This window comes from Bubalus bubalis, chromosome 16, assembly GCF_019923935.1.
Source record: "Bubalus bubalis isolate 160015118507 breed Murrah chromosome 16, NDDB_SH_1, whole genome shotgun sequence".
Classification (NCBI taxonomy): Eukaryota; Metazoa; Chordata; class Mammalia; order Artiodactyla; family Bovidae; genus Bubalus; species Bubalus bubalis.
This window is the reverse complement of record NC_059172.1, coordinates 80,117,269-80,135,303: the sequence shown is the minus strand read 5'-3', so window position 1 is coordinate 80,135,303 and position 18,035 is coordinate 80,117,269. Positions and strand designations below refer to the sequence as shown.

General features: G+C 37.6%; 1 protein-coding gene across 3 annotated transcripts in view; it reads right to left on the bottom strand.

Moving 5' to 3' along the window:
- The window catches only part of DYNC2H1 (dynein cytoplasmic 2 heavy chain 1), a 399,828-nt gene that overhangs the window by 357,158 nt on the left and 24,635 nt on the right, over positions 1–18,035 (bottom strand). For all 3 annotated transcript variants that reach the window (XM_044929811.2, XM_044929812.2, XM_044929810.2), the window contains exons 13-18: positions 14,099–14,194; positions 6,786–6,938; positions 6,103–6,201; positions 4,958–5,097; positions 4,647–4,875; positions 3,358–3,485 (exon numbers count right to left, since the gene is read on the bottom strand). In XM_044929811.2, coding sequence (XP_044785746.2) covers positions 3,358–3,485; positions 4,647–4,875; positions 4,958–5,097; positions 6,103–6,201; positions 6,786–6,938; positions 14,099–14,194 — 845 coding nt within the window. The remainder of the gene's footprint in view (positions 1–3,357; positions 3,486–4,646; positions 4,876–4,957; positions 5,098–6,102; positions 6,202–6,785; positions 6,939–14,098; positions 14,195–18,035) is intronic.

Below are 18,035 nucleotides of genomic sequence, written 5' to 3'. Positions count from 1 at the left end.
GTTTTAAAACAGGTATATTCTTTTATCTTAGTAACTTAATTTTTTTAAATTTATCCTAAGATTTTCAGACTCCAAGATTTACCTACAGGTATCTTGTCAAGGTATTAATTATAACAGTCAAAAATTATAAATAAGCTAAATACAGGAATGGCTAAATAAGTTATTACATATCCATATAATTTAAAATTATATTTTTGAGGACCAGGTAATAACATAGCAAAATACTAATGATTAGTGTTAAATAAAAATAACAGGTTATAGTATGATCCAAATTTTGTAGGCAGATGTATGAATATGTCTAAAACATCAAACACTAACAGCAACTGTCATTGTGTTTTTTATATTTTAAAAAATTTATAAAACAAATTACTATTTTAATAATCAGAAAAATGCATGTATTTTTAAGAACACTAATTCTTTGCATGGTACTCTGAATGCAAATTATAACATTGACAAATATTATTAGAAGTTGAACCAGACTCGTTCATCTAAGTAAAACCTCGTATTTATCTTAAATTATATAAAGTTTAAAAATATGTGGAGACTGAGGAAAATGTTATTTAGAAAGGTCCTTTTTAAAACATAGAACCAGGTGATATCCTTAGAAAGCAAGTTATAAGTGTTAAATACAATTTCATTATAAAAGTACAATTTTCTCTTACAAAGTTTTACTTATTTATTTCAGTCACCCGTTAACTGGAGAGGTTTAAACGCCAATTCTTAACCATCACATATAAGAGGCAATTTGTCTTATATTAATACATGAAGTTATACGATTTTTGAAATTCTAACATAAAATTTCAAAATTTCTAATCTTTCAAGTATTTCTAATATTTGATATATGAAAATCTTGGTAAACCTGAAAAAATACCAGATTTTTACTAATGAATTAACACATAAAATAATACAATTATACCAGAGTAGTACTTGCTGAATCTTGTGGACAAGACTAATGTTCACCTTTTCAATTGAAAATATTAATAACATGCAAATGAGGTTTCATTTAGCCATAGATAGAATGGGATAAACATAGATAGCCTACCCAAAAAGTATATCCTTACTAGCATATCTGAAGTACATCATTAGAATATGGCTTATCTAATATTATAGCATAGTTCCCAAAATACCCATAATATAAATATTTGTGCATTTATGTATGTGTCCACTCACTTAGATGAATACATGTTAATTTACCAGCAAGAAAGAGAAAAGATGAAATATGGCATGGAGGACAGGCATCCTTTTTGTTTTGTTTAGCTTTGGCAGGGATGGATAAACAGGAGAGCTGTCTATAGAAAGGAACAAACAGTAGTAGCGATCTTGAAGAGTCAGGTGACAGCATAGTCATACTAGATGGGCAAGCAAGTGCTCAAAGAAAGTATCCACAGAGAAGAGAAACATCACAATAGCATTATCTTTTCCTTACTTCAAACTAACATCAATGACACTATCATTATCCCAGTCATCCAAACTCAAGCCTTCAAGTCATTTGTTTTTTCTCTATTCCTCATCCCTTATCTGCCTTTGAGAATAAAACATCTTGGGGCATCCCTGGTGGTTAAGAATCTTGGAGCTTCACAAAGGTTAAGAATCTGCCTTGCAATGAAGAGACGTGGGTTCAATCCCCAGTCCAGGAACTAAGATGCCACAGATGGCAGAGTAACTAAGATTCTATGCTTCTATGAAGATCCTGCATGCTGCAACTAAGACCACACTGTGAAATAAAAGAAAGACCTCTTGTGAGAGTTGCTCAGTCGTGTCCGACTCTGTGACCCCATGGACTATACAGTCCAGGGAATTCTCCAAGCCAGAATAGTAGAGTGGGTAGCTGTTCCCTCCTCCAGGAAGACCTCTTAACACCTCAGAATATTTCCTCCTCCTTATTTGGAACACCAACAACTAAATTCAATTAATTAGTCCTAGTCTTCAGGATGAAGACAGGCCAACCTCGCTTCCTCCAGGACCTCTTGATGCCACCACACGACTCATTATTACCAGACTAACATTCCTAATGTATAGCTTTGGTACTGACACACTTCTCTTTAGAAAGCTTCAACAACTAATCGCTCTAACTAAATAAAATCCAAATCACCTGTTTTACAATTTAAGACTCTCCCAAATCTGTTCTTTATCTACTACTTTCCAGAAATATTTCTTCTAGTCCCTAGCAAAAAATCAACTCTAATCAAAGTGGGTTTCCCTGGCAGTTTAGCTGGTAAAGAATCCACCTGCAATGCGGGAGACCTGGGTTTGATCCCTGGGTTGGGAAGATCCCCTGGAGGAGGACATGGCAACCCACTCCAGTATTCTTGCCTGGAGAATCTCCATGGACAGAGGAGCCTGGTGAGCTACAGTCCATGGGGTCTCAAAGAGTAGGACACGACTGAGCGACTAACTTTCTATCACTCTTCATCTAGTATTAATAATAACAATTAATAACAACTAACACTGAGAATTTACCTTCTAATTTATATGCAAATTACTCAGTCTTCAAAACACTGTGAAATAAATGATATAACTGTAACTATTTTAAAGTTGAGGAAACTGAGGTTAACAGGGTCTAAGTAATTGTCAAAGTCATGCAGTTAGTAAGAACCATCTAACTCCAGAGCCCACTCTCTCAACCCCTCCATGTACTTGACTTTATCATCAAATACACTTGTCTTATTGTACTACTGGAGAGCAAACGATTTCATCTCAGGAACTCTGTCATCTTTCTACTTTCATAGGACAGGTTTCGCATACTGGAAATGATCAGCAAATATTTATTGAAAGAATAAACAAATGAATTAATAAAAGTGTTATTACCCTTTATAGGTAATATATGTACAATTCAACAAGGCCCTTCCTTCCTAGAGCTCATTGCATTGAGTGGTCCCACTGATAAGAATTTCAGAGAGTAAGGAGGATATTCTGGGTTATGAAATGCCCCTCAAAGGGTTTTCTCCACATTTAGGGCACTACCTAGATGCAGCACTGTTTTGTGTGCTTCCCGGAGCATTCTGAAAGCCAGAGCCATACAAAATTAAGGTCAAATATCCCCCGGTATGCTCCCTCTAGTAGCTTCTCACAGTTCTTAGACTGTGCCCGGGCACATCATACGTTAGATCTGAGAGAAGCCTCCTCCCCAGTCTATTCTATCCAACTAGGTCTCAGCCAGCAGAACCTCTAGAAGAGGCTCTTAGTCTCAGCAGTGCTCTACTCAGATGAGTCTCAAGCATTATAGCTGAGCTCTGGAGAAGGTAAGACAATAACTTGTCTTCAGTACCACTAAGTGAAGAGTACCCATCTATACCCATGGTTAAAACTGCTATTCTGTTAAATATTACTTTAACTTCTTTAACTTTTGTATTATACCTTGGAAGCCGTTCTACTTCTTTCCCTTTTATTTTCAGTGCTTTAAAATTTTTCTCCCAATCATGTACTGTAGAAAGATGCTTTTCCACTAGAGCTTCCATATCAACTTGCCCAATTACAATCCACTCCTATTTAAATGAAAAACATATTATTTTAAAAATTAGAACTAATAAATGAACATTTAAAAGATTAGAGTCCAAATATCAAGAACAATAAAAAGAGGCAAAAGAGAAGTTTCAGGTAAATTTCAACTTAAGTTATGTACATATAATCATTACCGTAAAGCCTAAAAAATGAACAGGGAAAATATATATATATAAAAATGCAGTAATCATAAAACTTTTTTGAAGAGATTGCAAAAAATCTTTTCTTTACGTTCTCAAGTTTGATGTATACAAAGGCAAAACCACTTCTACCAAGCCAAGAGCTACTATAGGTTACAAATCTGACATCGTCCAGATTCAATTAATTCTAGAAAAATAAAATGCAGAAGCACTGCAGTGGCAGTTAAAAAATTTACTGAATTCTCAGTCACTCCTCAGGATCAATAAAATGAACAATAAATATAATTAGAGTTTATTTCTGAAGAGTTAGTATGATGCACCCATAGCTCAGTTCTTAAAGAATCCGCATGCAATGCAGGAGACCCAGTTTGATTCCTGGGTTGGGAAGATCCGCTGGAGAAGGGATACGCTACCCACTCCAGTATTCCTGGGCCTCCTCAGCAGCTCAGTTAAAGAATCTGCCTGCAATGTGGGAGACCTGGGTTTGATTTCTGGGTTGGGAAGATCCCCTGGAGAAGGGAACGGCTACCCACTCCAGTATTCTGGCCTGGAGAACTCCATGGACTGTATAGTTTGCAAAGAGTCGAACATACTGAGCAACTTTCACTTTCACATTTATCTACACAAAAGGAAGAAATTAAATCATGTCAATTTCATTAATGTAGAAGGCTTCCCTCCATGGCATATTCTCAATCCAAAGAATGAAGAAAAGGATAAATGTTTCTATATATATTTTCCTGAAAGGAACTAAAAATGACACAAGAGAGTCATATCAAATTCCAAGTTGATATAACATTCAAAAGAAGAAAAGAAAGAAAAATTAGTTTCTCAATCTTCAAATAGTCAAATTTGTAGCATAAATCTAGATTTTAACAGAATCCTCAACTTTGGCCCTCTGGTTTGCATATTTTTATTTTATGCCACACAATATCAATTATTGAGTTGTACATTTAATACTAATTCAATCAGATGAATATTATAATAGGACAATTTCATGTCCCATACCTTATGCTGATGTAAAACAGCTGACAGTCTCCTAAACAGATCTTCTGCTTTGCTGAAAATAGTCAGAAATCCACTTGCATTTCTATCAATCATAATAGAAAAAATAGATTCATCTCCTGCTTCACCCACTCCCTTAAACTGATTAGGAATGCTGATGAATCTCTTCATTTCTCTATAATATTTAGCTCGAATTTCTTCAAAAGGAGGCTTGAATTGCAACCGTCCTTGTCTGAAAGCAAATAAATAACCTTAAAATATAAATTACCGAAAAATTATATACTGAAAACTAAATTGGGTTTTAAAAATCTTACTTGTATATTAAATCTATATTTATTTCTGGCAGATTCTCATTAAGTGCTTCTAAGCCCATCTGATACTGATGCTCCAGAGCTTTGTACACTTGATGATTCCAGTGCTGTTTCCACGCATGCATGTCACTTGCTTGAAATCCCTAGTAAGTTATAGTCACATTTTTTAATTTAATAATTAGGTGGTAGAATGGGTTTTCATTTAATGCTTTTATGTAACATTTGGTAAAATTATAAGCCAAAAATCCCTCATCTTAAATATCTTAAACATATATTAATTGCTACTTGTATATCTAAAGTCAAATATGAAAATCTCTAATCTTTGTGCTCATAAATAATATACACAAGACCAGCAAAATTTTAAAAATCAAGTTACTAGTAAATGAATTTTATATGTGGACTTTATTTTATGATCCTATAAAAACAACAATAATAACAGAAACCATATCTTATAAATTTCTTAGCCCTTTTTCAAAATTCCCATCAAATATAACTCTTCTATTCCCTTCCCACTCCCTAAATAATCCACTGCACATTAAAAACATGATAATACTTTACATATTTTTTCTGCTTCCATATAACCATAAACATATAAATTCTAATACTTAAATTTTTATTTATTTTTTACAGTTTGAACCAAAAAATATATGTAAATGTTTGAAACACCTACCTCATATTCCACTAACATCTCAAGGTAGATTCTGTGCTAACTACTTTTACACAGATCATCTAATATCAAAATATATGTGGAAATGACATTTTACTGAAATATAACAAAAAAAAAATTCTGAAACAGAGTTATTTCAGTAATTTGACTTCTGCCTACACTTAACTTTGTCACAACAGACATCACCTTTTAAAAGAAAACTAATGAATGTAGATATTTAAGCACAAAGTCAGAAAAACTGTTTACAGAGTCTAAATTGAGGGATTTGGCATTCCGTAAGACAAATAAAACTTGTACTTTTACTTGTAAATGTGCTGCTAATTTATGGTCTTTATACATAATTCAGTTAAATTCTAAATTTATGAGCAATTCATTAGCAAAGATTTACAGATAACCTTTATGAACTTTTCATCGATTCATATATTCAAATTCTGAAAATTTCATATTTCAGAGTGTAGACATAAAGTAAAACACACTTTACCTGCGCCTCGACACTTGCTAAGCCAGTTCTCAATTCTTGTAATCCATCTTTCCACCGCTGTTGCTGCCGAAGCAAATCAATGTTCATAAGAACTACCACCTGTAAAAAATTAGAACACAAAAATTTCAATAGAAAAACTTGACAGGCACCACCTTACCCAAGTGATCAAAATTAACTCAACCTATAATAACACATATCAATATCTGATCAATGTACTGAGAAAGGCAAAATATCACTTTTGTGGTATTCCTATTAAAACCATATAATCTCAATCTAAAAATGAGAAGGTATCATATAGAATCAAGTCAACAGACAAAATAATTGATCAGTACTCATCAAAAGTATCAAGGTCATGAAACACAAGATAAGACTCAGGGAGAAGAGACTATAGAACCTTAAAATGTAAATACAAGGTGGGATCTGGGATTGGACCCTTGAAAAGAAAAAGGACTTCAATGAAAAAGTTTTAAAATTCAAAAGTTTATTTCCCAGTTTTGATAAACATACTATGGTTACATAAGTTGTTGACAATAGGGGAAGTTGGGTGAAGGACAACTGTGAACTCTTTATTTGCAACTTTAAGTCTCAAATTATTCCCAAATAAGAAGTTATTTAAAAGTGTATCAAATTACTTTTTAAATAATACTATTCATAGCTTATTAAATTTTATAAATAAAATATACCTTTTCACAAAATGTAGTGTGCCATTTTCTCAGTTTCCTATTTTCAGTGGCAAGTCGTTCAGCAGCATTTTGGAGTTTTTGGATGTAGCCTTCTAATTCTTTAGGATTATCCCAAGTAATGTGTGACTTTCCCCCACTTCCTGCTTTTGAATTCTAAGGTACAACAAATGACAGTGTTCAAATATAGTTCTTTTTTTTTTTTTAAAGATTCAATATTCTACGTCATTAGTACAACTGTCCATAACACTAACCTGCAATAAAAGAGCACACAGTAGTTTTTCCATTTTATAAACGATAAGGCATTCTGGGCAGGATTGAGCAGCTCCATTCCTTACAAGTTGTCCCTCTTATAGCTAAAAAACCCAGACATAACACACCAAACAGCATAGGAAGACTAAAAGATAAAACTAAGGAGGTGGACAGCCTAGAAACATTGGGGATTAAGGAACAACACACCAGGATTTCCTTAGTGTGTCCCATATATCCGGACAGGATGCTGGAGAAGTCTACAACCTGGAACCACCCCCAGAGGCAAACAGAAAAAGGCTCCAGAAGAAGCCTGTTCCCTCTAGCCAGAGGACCAGGAAAACAGTGGCTGAATGACAGAAAACCTTTTAATGATATACACCCTACTCCTGGTGGGCTACAATCCATGGGGTCACAGAGTCAGACACAACTGAGTGACTAAGCACACACACACACCCCCTACTCCAACCCAATAGAGTAGAAACCCAGCCACTTCTGCCGTTTCAGGGGACCAGGAGAGGCGCTTCTCTTCCAACCCCTGCTAGGTCAGTGGCGCCTGACAGAGGCGGGGCAGCCACCTTCACCAGCCTGCAACAGAGCGTGTGCACCAGCCCTCCGCATTCTCCCACCAGGTCCCAGAGCTCAGGGGGGGAGCAGGGCGGATCCTCTTCATGGAGGCAATAAGACACCGCCAACTGGTATCCTGCTTTGGTGGGAAGTCGTCAGAAGGCAAAAGGGGACACTAGACTTCCACTGCACCCAGCTAAAAAGGAAGCAGTGCGAGGCAGTGCTCCACTTTTGTCAGGATGGCATCTGCAGACACAAGCAGAAATTTAATATATACACTCACCCTGTCCTCCAGCTATACCTCACTGTGTCAGAGAGAAAGAGTCACTTAGAAAGGAATGAAAATAGCAGCAGATTTCTTAGCTGAAACCCCGAGGGACAAGAGGAAGTGGAACGACACTTTCAAGTTCGATGCCTGAAGCAGGACACTCAAAGCCTGCGCTCTGGGAAAACCCTGAGCGGTGGAGAAGGGAGGACGTGGACTGGGGGTCAGGAGGAGGGAAACGTGCACCCGTGGCTGAGTCATGTCGATGTACGGCAAAAACCACAATATTGTAAAGTAATTCTCCTCCAATTAAAATTAATTAATTAAAAAATAATGAATGATAGAATGTGGAAAGACAAGTGCTAAGAAAACCCTGCCTCCGGAAAACAGGAAATGCCTTAGGATTGTAGGTCCGTGGCCTCATTACAAATGACCAAAAGTTTAATTATGAAAAACATACTGTAATGTACAAATTGCTGCTTATACTATAAGGATATATGAATAGATGAGAACAGCAATTCTGGAAAGTTTTTTTTTTTTTAATGTAGCATCTGAATAGTCAATTGGGGGTAGTGTTTGAACATTTGTGTTCTGAGTTCAAGTCCTATGCATTCTGCTTGCTAGCTGCCATGAGTGAGCTTGTAATTGAACCTCTTAAAGGCATGGGTTTCATGTATGAAACAGAAATGATGATGATATGATGAAATTATAACATATACCAAAAAAATCTATAAATGTATGTGTATCCATATCTGTGTATGCATGTATATTCATACAAATAAAGGACTATCTAATAATTGAGTTATTTTATACAAATCATTTAGCATAGTATGTACTCCATAAACGTTTGCCATTATTACTAATGTGTATTTGATTCTGATTTATTTTAATATGTTAACTACTTCTTAGTATCTAAATTAAAAAAAAAAAAAACACTCAAAAAATAGTGCTAAAAGAAAACAACTGTCAGTTGTGAATTTTACACTTGCTGAAAACATCCTTCAAAAACGAGGGAAAATAAAAACATTCTCAAAGGAAAACTAAGAGAATTTGTCACCAGCAAACCTACTCAAGGTATGGCTAAAGAAAGTTTTCTCAATAAGAAGAAAATGATTTTTTAAAAAAGCATAGAACTTCAGAAAGGAAAAGAGAATGTTAGGATGCAGAAAATGCAAATAAAAAAATAAACTATCCTTCTTCTCATAAATTTCTTATTGATATTTGATGACTGAAGCAAACTCCATCTGATACAGTGTTCTTTGTGTATAGAAGATACTAAATAATTAAGATGAAATAAGTGAATGGAGTAAAGAGACCTAACTACAAGCAAAGTTTCTACACTTCACTTGAACTGACAAATGGTAAGACAAAGAAAGTCTCTGCCATACAGTGACCTTCAATAAATAGCTGATGAATGGTGAAACTAAACAATTATAATATTCAACAGAATATGCAGTGAATCCATTCAAAAATTTACTGAGCAATTACATACACTACTTGGTGTTGTACTGACAGAGTATAAAAGTAAATAAATTAGAATCCCTAGAGTGAGTGGCAAGGGGAGTACAAGGAACTTTAGCGTTCCTTTTCTTCCCATCTCAGTTTTTGTCCCCTACTGTGTCTCATTTAACATATGCTAATTATAATTATTTCACCCTCATGGAAAACAGCCTCATACTGGCTTGTGTAACTCAATGAAGCTATGCTATGCATGGCCACTCAAGATGGATGTATCATACTGAAGAGTTCTGACAAAATGTGGTCCACCTGAGGAAGAAATGGCAAACCACTCCAGTATTCTTGCAAGGAGAAGCCCATGAATAGTATGAAAAGGCAAAAAGATAGGACACCAGAAGATGAGAACCCCCAAGTTGGAAGGTGTCCAAACTGCTACTGGAGAAGTGTAGAGGACAATTACTAATAGCTCCAGAAAGAATGAAGAGGCTGGGCCAATGCAGAAATGACGCTTAGTTGAGGATGTGTCTGGTGGTGAAAGTAAAGTCCAATGTTATAAAGAATAATATTCAATAGGAACCTGGAATGTTAGGCCCACGAGTCAAGGTAAATTAGACGTGGTCAAACGGGAGATGGCAAGACTGAACACTGACATGTTAGCAATCAGTGAAGTAAAATGGACAGGAACAGACAAATTTAATTCAGATGAACATTATACCTAATGCTGTGGGTAAGAATGCCTTTGAAGAAATGAAGTAGCCCTCAACAGTTAACAAGAAAGTCTGATGCATTATTTGTGTGCAACCTCAAGAAGAAAAGAATGATCTCAGTTCATTTCCAAGGCAAACTATTCAACATCACAGTAATCCAAATCTATCTTCCAACCACTGATGCCAAAGAAGCTGAAGTTGACCAGTTCTATGAAGAACAACACCTTGTAGAACTAACGACAACAAAAAAAGATGTCCTTTTCATCACAAGGGATTGGAATGCAAAAGTAGGAAGTCAAGAGATAACTGGAACAACAGGCAAATTTGGCCTTGAAATACAAAATGAAGCAAAGGCTAACAGAGTTATGTCAAGAGAATATGATGGTCACAGCAAACACTCTTTGCCAACAACCCAAGAGACGATTCTACACATGGACATCATCAGATGGTAAATATCGAAACCAGACTGATTATGTTCTTTACAGTCAAAGATGGAGAAGCTCTATACAGTCAGCAAAAACAAGACCCGGAGCTGACTGTGGCTCAGACCATGAATTCCTTATTGCCAAATTCAGGCTTAAATTGAAGAAAGTAGGGGAAACCACTAGGCCATTCAGGTATCAGTTCAGTTCAGTTCAGTCACCCAGTCGTGTCCGACTCTTTGCGACCCCATGAATTGCAGCATGCCAGGCCTCCCTGTCCATCACCAACTCCTGCAGTTTACCCAAACTCATGTCCGAGTCGGTGATGCCATCTAACCATCTCATCCTCTGTCATCCCCTTCTCCTCCTGCCTTCAATCTTTCCCAGCATCAGGGTCTTTTCAAATGAGTCAGCTCTTCACATCAGGTGGCCAAAGTATTACAGTTTCAGCTTCAGCATCATTCCCTCCAGTGAACACCCAGGACTGATCTCCTTTAGGATGGACTGGTTGGATCTCCTTGCAGTCCAAGGGACTCTCAAGAGTCTTCTCCAACACCACAGTTCAAACACATCGATCAAATCCCTTATGCTTATACAGTGGAGGTGACAAACAGATTCAAGGGACTAGATCTGGTAGACAGAGCGCCTGAAGAGCTATGGCGGAGGTTTGTGACACTGTACAGGAGCCAGTGACCAAAACCACCCCAAAGGGAAAAACGCAAGAGGGCAAAGTGGTTGTCCTAAGAGGTTTACAAATAGCCGTGGAAAAAAAAGAAGTGGAAAGCAAGGGAGAAAGGGAAAGACATACCCATATGAATGCAGGGTTACCATATGAATGCAGGGCTACAGAGAATAACAAAGAGAGGTAAGAAAGCCTTCCTCAGTGAACAGTGCAAAGAAACAGAGGAAAACAATAGAATGGGAAAGACTAGAGATCTCTTCAAGAAAACTGGAGGTGTCAAAGGAACATTTCATGCGAGGATGGTATGATAAAAGACAGAAATGATTAAGGACTTAAAAGAAGCAGTAGAGATTAAGAAGAGGTGGCAAGAATACATAGAAGAACTATACAAAACATTTTAAATGACCCAGTAACCACGATGGTGTGGTCACTCACCTGGAGCCAGACGTCCCAGAGTGCAAAGTCAAGTGGGCCTTAGGAAGCATCCCTACGAACAAAGCTAGTGGAGGTGGTGAAATTCCAGCTGAGCTCTTTCAAGTTCTAAACGATGATGCTGTGAAAGTGCTGCACTCAATATGCCAGCAAATTTGGAAAATTCAGCAGTGGCCATAGGACTGGAAAAGGTCACTTTTCATTCCAATCCCAAAGAAGAGCAAAGTCAAAGAACATTCAAACTACTGTACAACTGAATTCATTTGACATGCTAACAAGATTATACTCAAAATCCTTCAAGCTAGGCTTCATCAGTATACAAACCAAAAAATTCCAGATGTAGAAGCTGGGTTTCAAAGAGGCAGAGGAACTGGAGATCAAATTGCCAACATCCATTGGACCACAGAAAAAGCAATGGAATTCCAAAAAAAAAAATCTACTTCTGCCTCTTTGACTATGCTAAAGCCTTTGATCGTGTGGATCACAACAAACAGTGGAAAATTCTTAAAAAGATGTGAGTACCAGACCACCCTACCCATCTCCTAAGAAACCTGTATGTGAGTCAAGAAGCAACAATTAAAACTGAACATGGAACCGGTTCAAAATTCAGAAAGGAGTATGACAAGGCTATATATGGTCATCCTGCTTATTTAACTCACATACTTACTATATCATGTGAAATGCCAGGCTAGAGGAATCATAAGCTCAAGTCAAGATTTCAGGGAGAAATATCATCAGCCTTAGATAAGCAGATGATACCACTCTACCAGAAAATGAAGAGGAACTAAACAGCCTCTAGATGAGGGTGAATGAGTGAAAAAACTGACTTGAAACTCAGCATTCAAAAAACTAAGATCATGGCATCCAGTCTCATCACTTCATGGCAAACAGAAGGGAAAAAAGTGAAAGCAGTGACAGACTTTCTTGAGCTCCAAAATCACTGTGAACAGTGACTGTAGCCATGAAATTAAAAGACCCTCCTTGGAAAACTGGACAGCTACTTGTAAAAGAATGAAATTAGAACACTTCCTACCACCATACAAAAACATAAACTCAAAATGGATTAAAGACCTAAACGTAAGACCAGAAACTATAAAACTCTTAGAGGAAAACACAGGCAGAACACTCGACATAAATCAAAGCAAGATCCTCTATGACCCACCTCCCAGAGTAATGGAAATAAAAACAAAAGTAAACAAGTGGGACCTGATTAAATGTAAAAGCTTTTGCACAGCAAAGGAAACTATAAGCAAGGTGAAACGATAACCCTCAGAATGGGAGAAAATAATAACAAATGAAACAACTGATAAAGGATTAATTTCCAAAATACACAAGCAGATTATACAACTCAATACCAGAAAAACAAACAACCCAATCAAAAAGTGGGAAAAAGACCTAAACAGACATTTCTCCAAAGAAGACATGCAGATGGCTAACAAACACACGAAAACAAAAAAATTCTGTAAAGCAATTACCCTTCAATAAAAAAATAAATTAAAAAACAAAAAGACACTCCTTGGAAGAAAAGCTATGACCAACCTAGACAGTGTATTAAAAAGCAGAAACATCATTTTGCCAACAAAGGTCCATCTAACCAAAGCTATGGTTTTTCCAGTAGTCATGCATGAATGTGAGAGTTGGACCATAAAAAAAGCTGACTGCCAAAGAAATGATGCCTTTGAATTATGGTGCTGAAGAAGACTAGAGCCCCTGGATAGCACAGAGATCAAACCAGTCAATTCCAAAGGAAATCAACCATGAACATTCATTGGAAGGACTGATGCCGAAGCTGAAGCCTCAATACTTTGGCTGCTGCTGCTAAGTCACTTCAGTTGTGTCTGACTCTGTGCGACCCCATAGACAGCAGCCCACCAGGCCCTGCCATCCCTGGGATTCTCCAGGCAAGAACACTGGAGTGGGTTGCCATTTCCTCCTCCAATGCATGAAAGTGAAAAGTGAAAGTGAAGTCACTCAGTCATGTCTGACTCTTAGCAACCCCATGGACTGCAGCCTACCAGGCTCCTCTGTCCATGGGATTTTCCAGGCAAGAGTACTGGAGTGGGTTGCCATTGGCTACTTAATGCAAAAAGCCAACTCATTTTCAAGATCCTAATGTTGAGAAAGATTGAAGGCAAAAGGAAAAGTGGGTGGCAAAGGATGAGACATATGCTACAGACAGCATCACCAACTCAATGGACATGAATATGAGCAAGCTCTGGGGGAAAAAAAGAGTTCTTGTCATGCTTCAGTCCAAGGAGTCACAAAGAGTCAGACACAACTTAGTAACTGACCAAAAAATATAATTGTTTACTCGTCATGACTCAAATCCTCAAAATAAGCTTTGTCTTTAGAAATATCAACAGATATAATTTTGAATATATTTATTATAGAAGTAAGGGTTCTAAACACTTGGATTTAAAACATATAGCCTTAGATCAATGGCTATGGTAAGCTCAGGGGTATACTAAAAACCAACAAATAAGAAACACTTTACGTGTAAAATCTAATTATAATAATATAAAAAGTCCATTTACCTTAATTATCTGTTCAAACGCTAGGGCAGATTGTAACATCATTGGTCTCTGACTTTGAATCATCTGTTGATCAATAGAATTGTAAAAATGTGCCACCTACAAAGAAAAATTCCAATTAGCAATAATTAATCATAAATAGCACACTTAATTTTCAATTCTTCATTTTTAATTATTTGAAAGGAAATATTAACCCTTCTCAATTATAAAATTTAACAAAAAATTAGTTTATCATCTCCAATAGAGCATTTATGCATGTACTAATGTACAAAAGCAACAAGTGTAAGTATGTGCTGAGTTCCTCTAATTTGCCAAGTCATGTTCTAGGGGCTGATTAAACAAAGACTATAAAACCTAGTCCCTGAAATCAAGAATTTCACAGTCTCATAGGGAATCAGAGGAAACCATAAAGCATGTTAAAGTGCTAAAAAAAATGAACTCTTCCTGCAATTCTTGAAACCAATTCCTTTGTCAGTATATAACACAATGATTTATCCATTTCTCAAACCAAAAAAATCTTTGAGTTGTCCTTATTTCTTCTCTCACATCCCATATGAGAAGTCTATATTTCTTCTATGAGTAGAAGACTATACCTTCAAAATATATGTTTTGAATATACGTTTTGAACATATATTGAATTGAACCCCTTCCCCACCTCCATCAGTATCACCCATTTCAAGCACCCTCTCCTGGCAAGACCAGTACAACAGTTTCCTAACTGGTCATTCTTTCCAACTGTGGCCCGATGGTCTAGTCAAAGTATTCAAAGTAGCCAGGACAGTCCTTTTTTAAAACGTAAATCGTATCTTTTACCTACTCAAAATGTTCAAATGAATCCCCAATATATTTGAGAATAAAATGCAAAATCCTAAAATTCTTACCTTGAAACCTGCAATGGTTTGTCAACACACTTAAGAATGAAACCTGAATCTAAAATCATACCCTGGCACATTATGCACACGCTGGCCTGTAGTCCTGCACAGTCCCCTCCTGAGCTGCGCTGCTGCCAAACGCGCCTGCGTGTTGTTTCCCGAACTCTAGTGAGTCTCCTTCCCCAAGAAACTCTCCACGCCATTCATTCCCTCTGCCTGCCTGTTGTTTCCCTAACTCTAGTGAGTCTCCTTCCCCAAGAAACTCTCCACGCCATTCACTCCCTCTGCCTGCCTGTTGTTTCCCTAACTCTAGTGAGTCTCCTTCCCCAAGAAACTCTCCACGCCATTCATTCCCTCTGCCCGCAACAGTCTTCCTCCAGATATCTGCATGGTTCTGTCACTCGTTTTGTCATGTCTTATTACCTTTTCATTAAGGTCTCCCCTGAGCATTCTGTATAAAAGGGCAGGATCTGTCACAGTCCTCTCACTATGTTTTCTTTTTCTTCAAATATGTGCTCATCACTGCCTTATACTGTATTACTCAAGCATTTGCTATTTCCCAGAATGGTGTCACAGGTAATAGTGTCACATGTTTGTCACATGTTTGTTGAATTAATCAATGAATAAAAAAAAAATAGAGATACCTACAAGGTATAGTGGTGGACAAAAGAGGACACTGCTAACTCTGTGAGGGGCAAAGCACAGATTCAGGGAAAAAGATCGAGGGGACACCATGGAGTGAATTTAATTAAGGACTTTAAAAACACGGTCTTAATTTTTGTATTCCCAGCATGTCACAAAATTCTTGGCACAGAGCTGGTACTTTAAAAATATTTAATTTTATATAGCAAGTCACTCCTTTCTTTTAACATGCATAAAAATGTACTTGGTGGGGAATACTCACTCTACTTATTCTGTATCATTATAATAGTTCCAGAAAAAGCCAAGTCAGGAAAAACAGAAGCAAAATAAAACATAAAATTACAGCAATCTGGCCAAACTGTTACCTGTCAAACATCCTACTGCATACTCTGCACTCTAGCTAAATGTGTGCTCACAAGTAAAGGTATATCTACAGGGGAGTTTCCTGGTGGCCCCGTGGTTAACAATCCACCTGCCAGTGCAGGGGACACCAGTTCAATCCCAGGTCTGGGAAGGTCCCACATGTCACAGAGGACTAAGCTCGAGCACCACAACTACTGAGCCCACAAGCTCCAGAGCCCTGCTCCACAACAAGAGCGGCCCCAGCTTGCCAGCAACTGGAGAAAGTTCACAGGCGGCAACAAAGACCCAGCACAGCCAAAAATAAACAAGTGAGTAAAGATAAACACAATAGATTCCTGCAGTTGTTCTAGGAGTAAACACAAATACCATATGACCATTCACTCTTCCTCTGAGATTTTATTACACTAAATACTTAAGATAGAGAAGTCAGCAAGCTTCTCAGCTTTTAAAATATAGAGTCCCTCTCTCTGAAATGATCACTCACTCCACCTTGTGCTCCTGAGAAAACATATGAATACTCTTTCAAACTCACATCAAACATCATCCCTCTGTAAAGATTTATCTGATACTATCCCTACCCTGGGCCTCCCTGGTAGCTCAGCTGGTAAAGAATCTCCTGCAATGCAAGAGACCCCGGTTTGATTCCTGGGTTGAGAAGATGCCCTGGAGGAGTGCATGGCAACCCACTCCAGGATTCTTGCCTGGAGAATCCCCATGGACAGAGGAGCCTGGAAGGATACAGTCTATTGGGTCACAAAGAGTTGGACGTGATGGAGCGACTAAGCCCAGCAGCACATCTCTAACCTTACCCAGGAAAATAAATAAAAATTCCCACCTCTATTCTTTCACAGGACTTTCTGAAATCTATCTGTAATACTGTTGCTGTTTTTTAGTCACTAGTTGAGTCCAGCTTTTTGCAACCCCATGGACTGCAGCTTGGCAGGCTCCTCTGTCCATGGGATTCTCCAGGCGAGAGTACTGGAGTGGGTTGCCATGTGCTTCTCCAGGGGATCTTTCCCACCCAGGAATCAAACTCGTGTCTCCTGCACTGGCAGACAGATCCTTTACTGCTGAGCCGCCAGAGAAGCCCATCTATAATACAGCACTCAATCTACTTGTGCACATGTCATCACTACATGAATTTTAATGGAATAAATATGGGCTTTGTAGTCAGGGAGACTTGATCTCAGATTCTGGCTTCATAACTCACTAGCAGTGTAGCACTATAAAACCTATCTTACAAATCTGATCTCCAATTAGATCAGTAAAACTGGGAGTGGGAGTAAATTGAAATAACATAAATACAGTATTTACCAGAAGGCCTGATATTTAATGAGAACTCAGTGTTCAGTTTGCTTTCTCCCACTAGACCAGTGGTTCTCAATTTTGGATGATCTGCACCTTAGAGGACATTTGGCAATGTCTGGAGATATTTTCAATTGTAAGGACTAAGTAGGTGCTACTGACCAGAGATGCTGCTAAACATCCTACAATGCACAGGTCATCCCTCACAAAAAAAAAAAACAAAGTAGTCCAAAATGTCAAAAGTGTTAAAGTTGAGAAGCCCTACACCTGAGTACGATAGTAATATATTCATTTTTATATTCTCACTACACTGCACCTGGCAGTACAAGTGCTCAATGGATCTTTGTTGGATGAAACAATAAATGAGAAACTAAATACACAAAAGATACTGTTCCTGTCCTCTGTTAATCAAGTGAGAGAAAAAATGTAAAACTCCAAAACTACATAAAACTGTTCTAAGAGTCACTTACACACTGTATACAAAATAAAGAACCATCAATTAAAAGAAGACACAACAAATAAAGTGTTGAGCTACAAGTTAAAGGATTACTTTGAATTCTTCAACCAGAGGGAACAGGAATCAGTGCAGAAAGAGAGGTTCAGAGGAGAACCAAGGTTCATATTACCGAAGCAAGCGTGCAACATGAGGGGGTGAGTATCCACCACGTTCAGTAACATCAGCTAGGGCATGATTAAGAGAGCCCTTGGATACTATGCTAAGGAGACAGACAATGAGGTAATAATAGCTGGTTTTAAAC